The sequence below is a fragment of the Typha latifolia genome, chromosome 7 (assembly GCF_019914945.1).
Source record: "Typha latifolia isolate L0001 chromosome 7, TyphaL0001v2, whole genome shotgun sequence".
Lineage (NCBI taxonomy): Eukaryota > Viridiplantae > Streptophyta > Magnoliopsida > Poales > Typhaceae > Typha > Typha latifolia.
In genome coordinates this window covers 8666735-8682096 of record NC_133092.1, presented here as the reverse complement: position 1 = coordinate 8682096, position 15362 = coordinate 8666735, and the positions used below count along the sequence as shown (strand labels likewise).

Genomic DNA, 15362 nt, shown 5'->3' with positions numbered 1-15362 from the left:
AGCTAATTAAATAAATTCTAGCCTACTGGGACTCTGACTAAATCATATAAGCAGATAAGACAATAAGATAGATAGACTCGATCTATTGAGCCCAATATTTCAATTGATGTGATCCGACTTGACCAGTTCACATTAATCTACCACGATTCCGTTCACTTTGTGCCTAAAGTGAAAACCATGAAAACGGTCTTCAGGTAGAGCTGTCGATGGGGGTGGCATCTCTCGCAACTCCATCTTGGCCCAGGGTGGTTCGGCCTTCTCTGTTTTTTCATCTTCATCTCTATTTGTTTTTGCCATGAGCATCATCATTGCCACCGATCGGACACATTTGTGCCCTAGTGTATACATTTCATTATAATGGAAGCATAGCCCTTTAGCCCTTTGATCTTCCACTTGGGTTGGAGTTAGCCATCGTATAAGTGTCTTCAGAGGTCCTTTATCCTCTTGAAAAGGCCTCGGCGTGAGGGGAACTCCGGCTAGCTGTTGCAGCCTAGTAGGCACGACGGGAGTGGCTGTGGGTGGCTGGTGGGTGTCTTCCACCTTCTGTTCTATCCAGCTGCTCCGCAACGTGTTCCAAAGCTCTCGTAGCTTCTCTTCCATTATCCAAGTAGTGGAGAAAGCCTCTAGCAAAGATTGTGGCCTTCACCTCAGCTTGAATGTCTAGTTGGAGGCTGGAGATGAAGATACTTTTGAGGGCCGAGTCCATCCATCCACGAACTCGATTATTAATCTTGTCGGACTCCTAATAGCTCTATAAGAAGTATTTTGCATCTGCTTTTTTAATATAGCTTGAAAATGTTCTTAATCGGATGGGCTGAAATACATGCATAACGCGTTTGCAAACTTGTCCCATGTCTGAAATGAATGCGCCCTCCGAGTGGCTTGTAGTTGGCACCACCTTACTGCTACATCCTCAAGGTGGAAAGAGGCCAACAACATACCTTTTGGTAGTCCAATATATCTAGATATGTGAAAAATTGCTCCGCCCGATAGATCTAATCCAACAGATCACTTCTGCAAAATCTTGGAACTCTACCCACACAGTTCTCAATTGGAGCGTATGATTATGTCCTTCCGCGCATCCATGGTGCAGTGGCTCAATAGGTGTACTATCGACCAGTATAGCAGCTCAATAAGCAAGCCATCAATAAATACTCAATGCATCATAATTATAGAGAACAACATTCTCATGATGACGCCGCTGTTATATATGTACATCTTTAATTTTTGTCTTCAATCTCTATGCCTCATTGACTTTTTTTCAGCAAATATAGAAGGGATGATCTCACCACCAGGTGTAGTGTTAGGATCATTAGGGTTATCATTGGTACTGGTAGGTTTATTATCTCTCGCTGCTGAATTTCTCATTCCAGCCTATGCCTTTATTGTGGTCTTCAATAATACCTCATCTAACTATGAGTTATTTCTATCATCTAATAATTTGTCATCCACTTCTCTGCTTAATGGAGCAAGGGCTCTTCTTTATCAAAACCATGATTTAAATTAATTAGCTGTTCATTTTCTGCCTTCTTTCTTAAATTTCTTTCTCTCAATCTCATGTTGTAACATAAAACTAACTCCTTCAATATTTTCATTGTCAACTAGTTGTGTATTTTGGTGTGGATTAATAAGAAAGTAGTCAAATTTCTTTCACACTATGATGAAGATATAGTTTAACTTAAAATCTTCGTTACTATTGTTGTCAAATTTGGTGTCTCTCTATCCATAAATGGACCACCATTCAATTGGGGTATTATGAGATATAGTTGTAGCAATTTTAGAAGTACTGAATTGCCTAGCTTTCAATTTATATCTCTTTATTTGAAATATATTATTTTATACATTTTATAAGAACTTGATTATGTTGAAAGTTAAAACTTGAAACAAAGAATTATAAAATTATTTAATTGAATTATACTCACTTCTTTATCGCAAAGGATTTGCTTATGAATGTCGGGCTCTAGCCTGCCGATTATCTTCCTAACCCCCAATAAGAATCTTGAATTAAAAAAATATCATGTAGAAATTTAAAATGTATAAGCATTCAAATTTCTAAATGATAAATAAAAGTAAATTAGTAAATTTAAAGAATGCGTACCTGCAATGTGTATATCTCTATAGTTGTCTTTTCTATTTAGAATCAATTATTTTTCACCACTTCTTATAACTTTTGCCTATATTCTTTTGTTGATTTTTTTGCTATGTTGATAGTCTTATATAAGAAGCCCATCTCAGACTGTCGTCACTGTCTATAAGTCATAATATTTTGACAATAAGTTTAAATACTGCGGTGGCAATTGTAATACTATCCGAAAATACATTTTCAGAGCCATTAATTTTCAAAGTTTCACCTAAAGTTTATCTTTAAGTTTCATATTCTTAATTTTTATAGATCACTCTTGTAATGTAAATATTTGCATAATATTATCTTTGTACCGCATGATGCTCTTCAATGCTAAAAGATGAGTGGCAAGTGACGCTGGGTCTGATGATCTTTCTATCACTAGTCATCTGCCTAAGTAAATTAAAAATTTGCCCGAGTATGCTAAGAAATTAATTATATTTCTTATATTATGTAGAATCCACTGATTACATATCAATGTACAACTAAATTCATTCTAATACCTTTTAAATGTCTCAATTTATATATGAAGCTCATCTACCTCTGATTCAAGATATTTAAAAATAATATTATTTGAACTAGGAGGAATACTAGATCCTACCGATTATATAGCATCTACTATAGTGTGATAATAAGAACTATCATTTATATTAGGAGTGACAAAATTTAACCCGATCCGATAACCTAACACGATAACTCGGCTCTTAATTGGGTTTGGGTTTAATATAATCTAGTTCGGGTCATAAACAGGTTAACTCGCCTAACCCATTTAATAAACGGGTCGTGTTCAGGTTTACACAATTGACCCGTTTTGACCCGTTTAAGTGTACGGGTCGGGTCGGGTCGGGCCAACCCGCCAAACCATATATATATATATATATATATATATATTTAAACCCTAACCTAACCCTCTGTCTCAAATCTCAATCTCTCCACTTCCTCTTCTCTAACTGCCTCAGCATTTTGAAAGAAAAAAAATCGCCTCGCCTCTCTCTCCAGCGGCGACCGTCTACCGCCGCGCCTACTGCCTCCCGCGTCTCTGCTTGTCGCCGTGCCTTCTTGATTGTCTTTTTCACTAGATAATCATTTTCTCGTTGCTTTATGTGGAACTTGATCTCTTTTTCTTGAACTCTGATGTTGATTTGTTAACTATATAGTTCTAAAGCTTGGTCACTTGCTTTGATTGTAACCATGATCGCTGGTTCCTACTTGCAGCTGAGCGAGAAGTTGTCAATGTAGCTGAAAGGGCAAAAAGAAAGCTCCAGTTGAAAGATAAAGTAAGTCTTTGAACAATATTGAATATGAACAAGATAAGTAGGTTTTGAAGTATGAACAAGATTGGAGAGAGCTTTTCCTTGGCAAAAACGGAGAGAAGAAATGGAGAGGCTTCAGAAAGAGAGGTAGACAGAGATTAGGAGCTACAAGGGTCTGATGGTCTCGGAGAAGATGACCTCCAACAAACAAATTGCATCTGCGAGTAAGTCCCTGCAAGAATTGGATAGATGGCTTCATGTGAAGCACATATATTACTCATGGATTCATGGTGGAAAGTTCAAAATTCAGAAGCTCCATTGGCTCTGCAATAGAGGATCAACTTTGGTCCTAGGGTGATAGAGGAGCAACCATTTCCCAAAATGAATTTTTTTCTGTTGTTGGATTCATCACTTCTCTGCCTGCTGCCTCCCGCGCCTATGCCTCCCGCGTCTCCGTCTCCGCTCCCCGTCTCCGCCTACCGCGACCATCTGCCGCCTGCCGCGGTGCCTCCGTCCGGTCGCACCGACTGCCTCAGACCTCTCCCGCCTCGTCTTCATCGGCAGATCCGGAGCACTATGGGAGCCAACTCCTGGAGCCTTGCCTTTGCCGTTGCCGCTTCGCCAACTTCGGCGATGCCTATCCTACTGGAAGCTATTGAGCCAATTTGAATTTATTTTTACTAAATATTCCCGTAATATTGTAAATCTAATGGATTTGTGTAAATGTGATATTTTTTGTTAAATGGATGTAAACTAGTTAAACGGGTTGTATAGATGGGTTAAACGGATTGAATAAAAAATATAACATGTTTATTAAATGGGTTAAACGGATCGGCTCGAGTTAAACAGGCTGTATAAAAAATATAATTTGTTTATTAAACGGGTTAACTAGGTCGTGTCGTGTTACCTGTTTAATAAACGGGTTGTGTTTGTGTTAGCACTATTTTGATCTGACCCGAACCCGACCCGACTCGAACTCGGCTAACCCGATCCGATTGCCACCTCTAATCTACATTAGAATGAATATAGTTATAATAGAAAATTTAGAGATGCCTTACCAATATGCTTTTTTGCATTTTTATTTCCTTTGAGCTGTCTTGATCATGGATGGCCATGCCACAAGCACGTGTCGTGCTGACCATCGGCTGGCATAGCATGGCACCTCATGGCACGGCACGGCACGTGCTAGCTGTGCCGCAAGAGAGGGAGAGAAAAAGACGAGGGAGACTACTCACCACCCTTCGCCGCTCGCCATAGACTAGCTGTTGCCGCTTCTCGCCGACCTCTTGATAATGGTATGTGTTTTTGATCTATTTTTCTAAAAATATGTATCTATTGGTCAAATATTTTTAGACTCTGCTATAACACTAGGAATCCTAGGTGTAGAATTACTACCCCTATATTCTCTTTCTCCTTGTATATGAACTAATCTAGATCTTTAAAAACTATCACCATTTTTTCTTTTCTCTATGCATATTTCTGCTCTATTTTATTATCCTCCTCGTCATCCTCCCTACTCTGCTCTATTTTATTATCCTCCTCATCATCCTCCCTACTCTGCTTTATTTTATTATCCTCCTCGTCATCCTCCCTACTTTGCTCATTGCTATCATGATCAATGTATGGAGTAGGCTTGCCGGAGGTCACTGAGTGAGCACGGGGACATCAGTATTGATGTCCTTGGGTCGGTTACGGGTCGGCTCTGACTTGTATCTGACCAATCCCGACCCAATACGTATCGAGTATCGGCTAATACAAACTCGGAATTGGCTAAAACTAGCTTCCATGCTTTTTTTCTTCTTTCTTCCTTCTCTGTCAAATACTAGGCTGAAATTTCTCTGCCTTCTTACTCTCTCTGTAAGTAATGTAGCAATACCCAAACCCCTCCTTTTTATATTTTTATTTTTTTTAATTTTGTATCATTCTTTTCTTCTTCCACTCTAGGGTTTATTTTCTCTTAGCCCTTTCCCTCCTTTTTATAGATAAAGGAGATGGAATCCTAATGCAATGTGGCTCTAATCTCCTTTATTATTTAAATAGGGAGTTTAATTAACTTAAGATTTCAACCTAATCCAAAACTTAAGAGATACAAGATATAATTAAATCTCCTTATCTAAGGATTATCTAACTATTTTATTTTGTTTCTTTTCAAAATTCTGGGTTTATATAGTGCCGATCCAAAACTCCGCGGTATAGGCGTAAAGGGCTGCTGGTGTTCAGGCTGGGCAGCACTTAATCTTGCTTAGTAAGTTCTTGATTGTATGCTCAATACTCTTTCTCAAAGCACTTGCTTTAACATGAGACAAATTAAGAATTAAAGACAGCTCATTGGACTCCTATGACTCACCATATGGAAGAACATTTGTTATTCTTGGGTCCAATATGTTGAAACTCGTCCTTTTCAGGTTCTACTAATTAGTTTGCTTGCTTTGCACTTGTTATGGTAAAGTGGGATAATAAATTTGCTCTGGAAAAAATGATTTCAGTGAGGAACATAATGACCTCAATAGATCATGCATTAATGACTGGGTTTAGTAACCTAGAAACAACTTATGGCCTCATATCTGACAGGAAGTTGAAAATATTTTTTTATGTATTCTGATCCACACTAACACGCAAACACACATGCACACTCAATAGGTCTAAGTTAAAATTCTCTCATTCACCCTATCGAGTTACACATGTTCTGTGATTTGTGATCCCCTAATATTTAATAATGTATTAGTTTTACATTTTTAATATAGAATATCCAATAAAGGTCAAGTTTTTAGACAATGGAGCTATTGCTTGTTGGTCTTTATCCTTTTGTTGACAGCAAGACAATTTAAACATTGACCCTTTTTTAATTTATAGGTACCAAAAAAGAGCTGCCAAATTAACACAGGAGTTTATTGCAAGTGCCAATGAAGTAAGATCATTTAAAATTTTGTAAATCGGACTATGCATTCTCCTGATTTTGTTCTATATTTGACTTACATTTATCATTAAATTTACCAGACTGCACAAGAGACATTATCTTTGGTTAGAACAGTCCGAATATATGGAACTGAGATGCAAGAGTTCGGAAGGTAAAAGTTTTGTCTTTCTTTCTCTCTGCCCCTCTCCATTCTCTCTCTGTGTTTCTTTTTATACATGCTTGCTTGATCTTGAATCTTGTAAAGTCATGTTTATATGCCTATTTATTTCACTTATCTCATATACAAAGGTCTTGCAGGACTTACTACTTTCTCACAATTTTGATAGGTACCTGAAATGGCTGGAGAAGTTATATAAGTTGAGCTTTCGACAGAGCATGGCTTATGGATATTGGAGCTTAAGCTTTAACTTTCTCTACCATTCCACGCAGGTCTCTTTTTGTACTTGAATATTTGAAGCTTTTCTCTTTAGCAAACATTTTTCTAGATACTTGATAAGTCATATTTTTCTATACGCCCCACTTATGTGAATGGATTTTAGTACACATGAGATATATTGTCCTTTTATTTCTCCTTGTACAATATATATTTAATGTAAGATCAAGACAATAGATATTGCCTAGCAATTTGATTACTTTCTTTGAGCATGCATGTTTTAAGGATTTAGTAAACATATGTGAGCAATGTGCTACTTTTACAAGAAGCTACATATAACATCATTTTTAATTAATTTTAAAAACTTAAAATTAGTTACTACCACATTCATTTTGTATGATGTTAATGACATTTAATTGTCTTAATTACAAACAAACATGTATATATACTTGTAAGATAAACAGTTATTATTACATCTAGGATTTCTAACAATAAAGTAAATTGTAATGTAACTTAGATTGTTACTTTTATTCTTTTCTACTACCATGATGAAAACATGAATTTCTGCATAGTTATATTTTCTACTACCGTTAAGAATACATGAATTTCTGCATAGTTATATTTTCTACTACCGTTAAGAATACATGAATTTCTGCATAGTTATATTGTTAATAGGGGTAATACTCTGTAAACATAACTCATGAACCAACATAATTATACTCATCTATCTAGATATTAAAGTACTAATACTATGCTTAAAGTGGACTTCTCACCTAGGTCAATAATTACATTATGCTGATGTAAAGTCTTAAGCATAGATAGCTTACCAGCACTATCTTGTTATTTGCATTTTGAGCGTATTTGCCATTGGTCTATCTCAGAAAAAAGTACACTGAGTTGACAACCTGTTATAGATATTTTAGAAATTAAACTGTAAGTTCTTCAAGTAGATTTTATCTTTCTAAACGAAGTTACTTTATTCTGCTTGGCAAATAAGTGTTTATAGGTTATTGCCGTGCTGATAGGAGGGATGTCAATAATGTCCGGTTGTATAACAGCAGAACAACTGACAAAGTTTATACTGTACTCCGAATGGCTGATTTATTCGACATGGTGGGTCGGAGACAACTGGTCCTCACTAATGCAGTCTGTTGGAGCAAGCGAAAAAGTCTTTATATTGATGGATCTCTTTCCGAGCAGGCAGTTTTTATCTGAAGGCAAGAACTTTAACTTCCTTTTGTGTTTGTTCCATACACAAATTGGGAATTTTACATTATAAAGAAATAGCTGGGAAACATTGGGAATTTTATTTCCTAAGTTCTATTTGTGTTTGTTCCATACATATTTAGTGAGTCTTAGATAATTAGTTGACCTAAAAATTAAATTTGTTAGGTAATAAATCAACAATATATATCATACATTGAACGCCTCTCATGTGTGGACCCTATACACTTAAACTTAGATAAATAAAAGATAATAGGATGTCCAGTCCTTATATAGTGCACGTAGATAGGTAAGAGATAATAGGATGTCCAGTCCTTATAAAGTTCATGTAGATTGGTAAAAAATAATAGGATGTGTGGGACACAGGATAACAGAAACTAGAGACTAAATGGGGTTTAACGATGTTTGAACTCAAAACCTCTAGAAAATCAAATTCTAATACCTTATTATATAACTAGTTGACCCAAAAGTTTATGTTATTAGATAATAGACCAACAATGTATTGCATATCTTTAAGAGGTTGATAATAAGAAATTCAAGGGAAGATCTTAGGTTTGGATTCCATAAATTTGTTATCTAGCATTACCATACGAAAAGAGTCCAATTTGAATAACTTAAGCTCCTTCAGGATTTTTGTGGAGACTCCTAATGTACTTCATGAACACTAAATGTTGTCGATGGACATTTCCCATGATACATCTTGCTTATGAAATGCAATGGTATAAACTTGAACAAATTCTTCCTACTTTCGTTGAAGATAACATCAACATATCCGTTAACATTCATCATAACTGATGGGACAAAATTTCTTCTTTATTAGCATCTTGAACTACTTTCAACTTATATAAGGGCATAGCAAGATAGCTTCAATCATAAAATGATCTTGCCCGGCAGACATGTGCTCGCCCACGTGCTCACACTCGGTACGTGCGGCGCATGTGATAGGACGGGTGGGGCCGTCACGTACAGATACACCTGTACTACATAACCCATCTTAAAATAATTTATATTATCATCCAAATAAATATATTAATATATTTATATTTAAATCTACAATAATTGTACTAGACTACTACCTAATCTAGTAGGACCCACACAGACCACGACAAACTATCAAAATATAACTAATATAATTAATACATGAATAAAAATATAGTACTGGTATTACTTCAAAAATTGTATGCCCCTAATTTTTCTAACCAATTGTCTAACTTCTTCAGATCTATAGATCTGTCGTACGTGGGCAAATTTATTGGTCCTTTACTTCAAAAAGATAAAGATTTAGATTACCCTTTGTTGAGTCTTCTTCGGCATGTATTTCTTCTTCCTCTTTCTATTGGTGGCCATCCTCATTGTCCTTCTCTATCTTCTTTGGTCGTCAAATTAGAAGCTACTGGCTTTCCCTTCAAGGTTGCAAAGGTTCACAATCTGTCATTCAGTTTGGAGAGTATTTTGTATATTGTCCTGTGCATCCAAATTGGACTTAGACTTGTTCTTGTATACTCGGTTAGTATGGACTGTGGAGAATTCTTTGCCTGTTTGTTGATATTCCCTCTGGTTCTGCACTGTACACATGCTTGAAGAATCTTGTCCTTGATATCAACTTGATCTGAACAGAGATGAGGAAGATAATTCCTCCAAATTGGAACACTTGACTACACAACAGAATGATAAGAATAATGATAGAGCTATGTGGAAAATTATCGTCCATGCTTTTTTCTTTAGAGTAAATTTTCTCTCCCAAACTACATAAGACCTTATTTCTACTATTGCGAAGTCTTCAGATTGGAATGAATCCCTCCTAATTAAACTAGGAAAATAATTACAAAGTAGGAAAATCCTCTTCTACATTAAGTGATCAACTTTCACCCTTGTGTCTACGTTGATTTCCCTCTGGATTGCAAGCTACATCCCAGCAAAACTTTCCATCAATGGCAAAAGCAAATGTAACTAGGCATTTTGGGGGCCTAAGTGACCTTTAAACAATCTTATTTTTGTTGGAAATGGCCCTTTTGAGTACTCAGGAGGTTGTAGATTTTTTCATGCTACCTCAAAATAACAGTTGAAATGCTGAAATCATTCACGGTATGTGAAAAGTTTTATAGACTTTAAGGTGGCATTTGGTTCAGGTCTAAGGATTTTCCTTGAACTTGGACAAGGAACACTAACCATGTTTAATAATATCCTCAACTATAACAATGGGCATGTTGATTTGGTACTAATATTCTTAACTACAAAGGCAATTTTAGTCTACTTACATGATCTTCAATTTCCTAAAAAATAAGTGATGGGAATTAGATTTCCATTTATCTTTTTTCTCGGAATTTCTATCACCTATGTATAGAGATGCAGAGATCTTATTTAGATCTTTCCTAATTTAATATTAACGACACTAGGAATCTTTTAACTTAAAAAGCAATCAAAGCCTGACAAACCTACCTCAAAACAAACCAACAATCAAATTTCCTAGACTTTTAGGAGCTTTAACCAAATTAGACACTCTAAAATCAAATCTAATTTTTTAAATAAAATACATCCAAAATAAAAAATCAAATCCATCATTCACTTTTGCTACGCAAAACTCGTCTCTAATCATCACAATCTGCATCTTTGGAACTCTTTCATAAGATAAATTCGATCATTATCTACTCAGTCTTGATATTTGGAAACTAAATTTTCCTTATGGTGAATCTGTTAGATCTGAGCTTACTCTGAACCAAATTGATATGGTTTAGGGATGAGAAAACATGTCGATACAGAAAAAGATAAGGAGGTACCTGTATCCACTCCCAAGGAAAAAATATAGGGCCTCTGTGAATCTCTTTATCTGTCTCCAAGTTCCATTTTTTATTAGCATGAATAGATAGATAGAAAAGATAAAAGATAACCGACCAAACCATGGGGAAAGAAAATCAACCCACATAGATTATGGGGGGCAAAGGAAGTATGAAATTCACAACAAAAGAGAGACGAAGGGAGAGAAGTTAGAGGGTTGCGCATGGTGAGAAAGCAATAGATCTAGGTACCATCTTATCCTTTTCTGTATTGACATACTTTCTTGTCCTTAGACCACATCAGTAAGACATTTTTCACATTTTCATATCATACCAAATGTAATAATGACTTCTCTATTTTGAATCCTCCCTCACATATCCTCAATTATCTTTCCAAAAAAGAAAAAGCTTAGTAAGTTGTTGTGGGCTTATAAGCTTGCAAACCACCTTATAAACTAATGCGGACATCATTGAAAAAAAAAAACTTTGCTGGTGGTTATATTAATAATTATATTCTGGTTCTAATATCCTTTAAAGCCAAAGGGCATTTTGGTCCTTTACATGTTATATCCTTAATTTCCTGCCAAAACCAACAGTTTTCACCTTTTCATATCACATCAAAGGCAATAATAACACTCCTATCCTAGTTTACAATTAAACACCCAATTTTTTTCTAACTAGTTTAAGCTATCTAAAATGCGGCTAAAAATGAGTTTAGCTAGCAACATTCAAGTGTTATATTTATTCCATACGGAGCCTAGAAGTTTTGGTATGCAATTTGAACTTAGATGTGGCTGATCTTGCTCCTAAGCCTATAGAGTCCTTTCTGTACTTAGTAAGTCCCAATCAGTTTCACACCAACTGATCATCCTGGTCCAGTTGCCAGTTTCAGTGGTCATATCATCTTGAATCACTAGCCAAGCATAGGGCATTTGATTATGTACATTGGATGGGTGTGAATGCCAGTTGAATAGGTCATGTAAGATAGAATATGTAGTACCAACTTACTAAGTGCGGCTCAAATCCTCCATATTGCAACCATAGGAAAGTAAGCCAATTCTTTGACATAAGTAGTGTAATAGCACCTGCTGTCACTGCAACATGTACAAAATTTTTGGCTCTCTCTCTGGAAGTCATCCCTTGCTTATATCAAATGTAGAATAAATCAATGTCTCTCTCTCCAACAGATAATTTTGGTTTCATAGAAATTGTAACTGTCATCACTAACAGCAAGTCGGCAAGATCATAATGGTACTGCATACCAGGTTCTAGTATACTAACTATGTCTAGCTCTTGACCCATCTTAAAGTCCCACCATCAGTCAGTAACTCTGAAATAGGCCTCACATGTTGCTTGCTCTTGGAGGCTCTTTATGACTACTCCCCTTGCCTGCATCATGAAGTGGTACACATATTCCATCTCAGGCTACTACTCCCCATCGACCTTCCTTGAAATGGAAAACTTTTTGATCATGCGAACAATATCTTGTACTGCATCCCAGAATTTTGTTGTTGAAATAATGGTATCCACAAACTTGCCCTCAGATGATTCTGCAAAAAGAGATTTTTGCTATTCCTCTGAGACAAGCATCGAATTAAGCCCTATCTTCCTGTGAAGCAGAAAGTTTAGGACATCAAATCTAGAGGCAAACTTAATCTCTCTAGGCTGAGTCTGCTCTCCATTGGTGAAATTTTACAAGAGAGCATGTACCGAGTGATTATTATATATGAATTTAGACAACATCTGAGCTTTCTCTATTGTTCGTGCACCTTGCACCGTTTACCAGTATCCATTTGAAGATCAGGTAGTAAGACCACTTTTTCTCTGCACCTTACATTTCCTGTTGCACCCGAGCCATAATCAATGATACATCGCAAAACTTCAGCTGTGAATATTGAACTATTAAAGTGCACTCTTAGTCTTATTCCCCCTTTCAGATCCTTAGATATTACTTCAATGAAATTTGAGCTTTCTCTCTTGTTTATTGAGTTCCTTAGATATAACTTCAATGAAATTTGAACTATAGGATTATGAAATTTTTCTTACTATTGGTTGCACAAGACAAGGAGTATGGCCAAATATTTCTTTGGTTGCTTCAGCCCTATACTATGTAAGGATAACATAATTCTTATAGAAAAATATCTCTGGAAGTTTGATTGTTTTAATCAGACCAAGTGCTTTTTGGTGTTAATCCTAAATGACAGTTGCTGGATGGTATTTCACATTTAACTAAGTTTTTTCTAGTTAAAATTATTCTTGAGAGATGAAACATTGATTTGTTTATAGCTAAACCTGATAACAATTATGCTCTTTCTACTCTAAAGCTGTCGTGTTTATAATCTGCACCACAAGGTCTTAAAAGCATTAAAGTCATATGGAAAATTAATGTCTACCAACAACTGTAATGATAATGATATACTTCTCTTTATATGGAAGCCACCACTATGATATTCTTTTCATTCCTATTTTATCTGTTAATTCATTTATAATGTTTTGGTCAATGAATCTAATGCTACATTGTTTTGGCAGGGCTGAAACTAGAAAAGCTGGTTGGGCATATTGAGTTTGTCAATGTATCATTTTCTTATCCTTCAAGGTCCATGGTATGCTTTGTTATTTGTTGTAATTTTATTAATGGATATTCCTTCAATTTATGCTTGTATTGCTGCATGAATGTGCATGTATACTGGGGGTGATTATGATTCTGCTAAAGAAGGTATCTGGATTTTGCTTTCTAAGAATGGCAAATTATCGTCGAAGTGCACAAGTATAGAAGGAAGAACTTTACATTCGTAGCTGCAGAAAAGTCAAATCAGCATTAGGCACAAATGTATTTAGACTGGCCTAGGCTCTGACTGGTTTGGTTTGGTAGAATTTAATTTAAAGATGCTTGAACCCGTCCCAATTTGAGCAATTTTCATGTCAAGCCATTCTCATACAAGCTTCGTTTATCTTTGGGAAATTGATAAAAAACGCTTGATGCTTTCTTGTTATTATCTTGATAGACTCTGATACCAAATTGATAGGCTTTGATACTAATTTGTTAAGCTATGATACCAAATTGATATGTTCTCGAAACCAAAGATAGGCTACACAACTATTTCTTCAAGATCTGAATGTATTACAGGAATCAGTCCGCGCAACCGTAGGAAAATATTCGTCAGATATTCCCCTGTAGTCAGAAAATTACAAAGCCAGTTGGGTTAGATTTGTAACTTCCTGATCTATAACTTTCGTATTTATGCCCTTCACAAATTCGAACTGTAGCAGGGACGAAAATACGGAATAACGTGGGTAATAGTGGTGGTGACGGGTGGAGTGGATGTTAGGGTTATAGATGGATATGGAGATGAAGATGGATTGCGGAAGTGGTTAAAGGATATAGACGAAGGGATTAAACTGGTCGAGATCCCAAAGAAGCGGGGTGGCTCGACAGTCGAGGGAGATTAGAAGTTAGGAGAAGCCTTGCCAATAGTAGAGGTGGAAGATTGGTGAAAAGGGAGGAGGGAGAAATCTAGAGAGAAGATAAGAGGCAAGAAAACAATAATCCAATTGCATAATGAATTTCCTACCATCCACATATATATAGAGGCTAGCCAACAAGTCCTAAAACAACATGAAACCATAATTTTAGAGGATTCCCGTCGATCGCGTTCGAACGCACCAAAATACGTTCTCTGTATGTGCAAACGCGATGCAGGCGTTCAAACACGGGCGTTCAAACTTGCCCTACCGCGTTCGAACGCACCATATGCATTATCTATATTTACGAACCTAATGTAGGCGTTCTCAAGGGCGTTCGAACGCGACCCCTCCTACGTTCGAACGTGACCTACAAGAATTTTATTTTAATAAAAATAAACACCTAATGTAATAAGAAAAGTTCCTATCTAAGTGTACCAGCCCACCACGCTTCCCCTACCTTGCCCTCAAAGTGAAAAGTCGGGGAAACGCTTCAAGATATCAGTCTCCAACTCCTATGTCGCCTCATCGGATGGCTTGCCAAGCCACTCCACTAAAATCTCCATCTCCAATCTGGTACCATGTTGTCGTCGGCGTTTAGCAAGTACTTGAACTGGTTCTACGATCTCTATCTCCTCCAATGCCTCCGGTAGAACCGATCGAACAATCTCATGATCTCCAATGCGCTCTCTCAACAATGAAACATGAAAGACAGGATGCACTCTCGTCCCCTCCGGCAGATCCAAACGATATGCAACCGGACGAATACGCTCCAACTCCCGAAACGGACTAAAGTAGTGATGTGCTAACTTTTGGTTATGCATCGGACGTAAGGTCACCTGTTGATACGACTGCACTTTCACAAACACCCAACTGCCGATGTCAAACTCCTGCTCCCTATGGCTACAATCATAAACTTGCTTCATGCGGGTTTGAGCAAGTTTAAGATGAGCACACAACCTCTTCAATGTGGCGTCTCTATCCATCAAAGTTAAGTCCACCTCCGTACGATCTACAGATGCCACTGGATCATAAGAGTGTAACGTTGGAGTCGTGCGTCCATACACCACCTCAAATGGAGTCATGCCAATGCTACTATGCTAGGCGGTGTTATAAGACCACTCCGCCCACGGTAAGAACTCCAACCACCATCTCGGCATCTCTCCAACAAAGCACCTCAAGTACTGCTTAATGCCTCGATTGACCACCTCGGTTTGGCCTCTGTCTGCGGATGGTA

At 36.9% G+C, this 15362-nt stretch overlaps 1 protein-coding gene across 1 annotated transcript in view; it reads left to right on the top strand.

The window, feature by feature from the left end:
* LOC140792355 (ABC transporter B family member 26, chloroplastic) overlaps positions 1-15362 on the top strand; it is a 54264-nt gene that overhangs the window by 19520 nt on the left and 19382 nt on the right. Inside the window, exons 7-11 of the mRNA XM_073143306.1 lie at positions 6229-6283; positions 6373-6443; positions 6619-6721; positions 7672-7882; positions 13193-13266. Coding sequence (XP_072999407.1) covers positions 6229-6283; positions 6373-6443; positions 6619-6721; positions 7672-7882; positions 13193-13266 — 514 coding nt within the window. The remainder of the gene's footprint in view (positions 1-6228; positions 6284-6372; positions 6444-6618; positions 6722-7671; positions 7883-13192; positions 13267-15362) is intronic.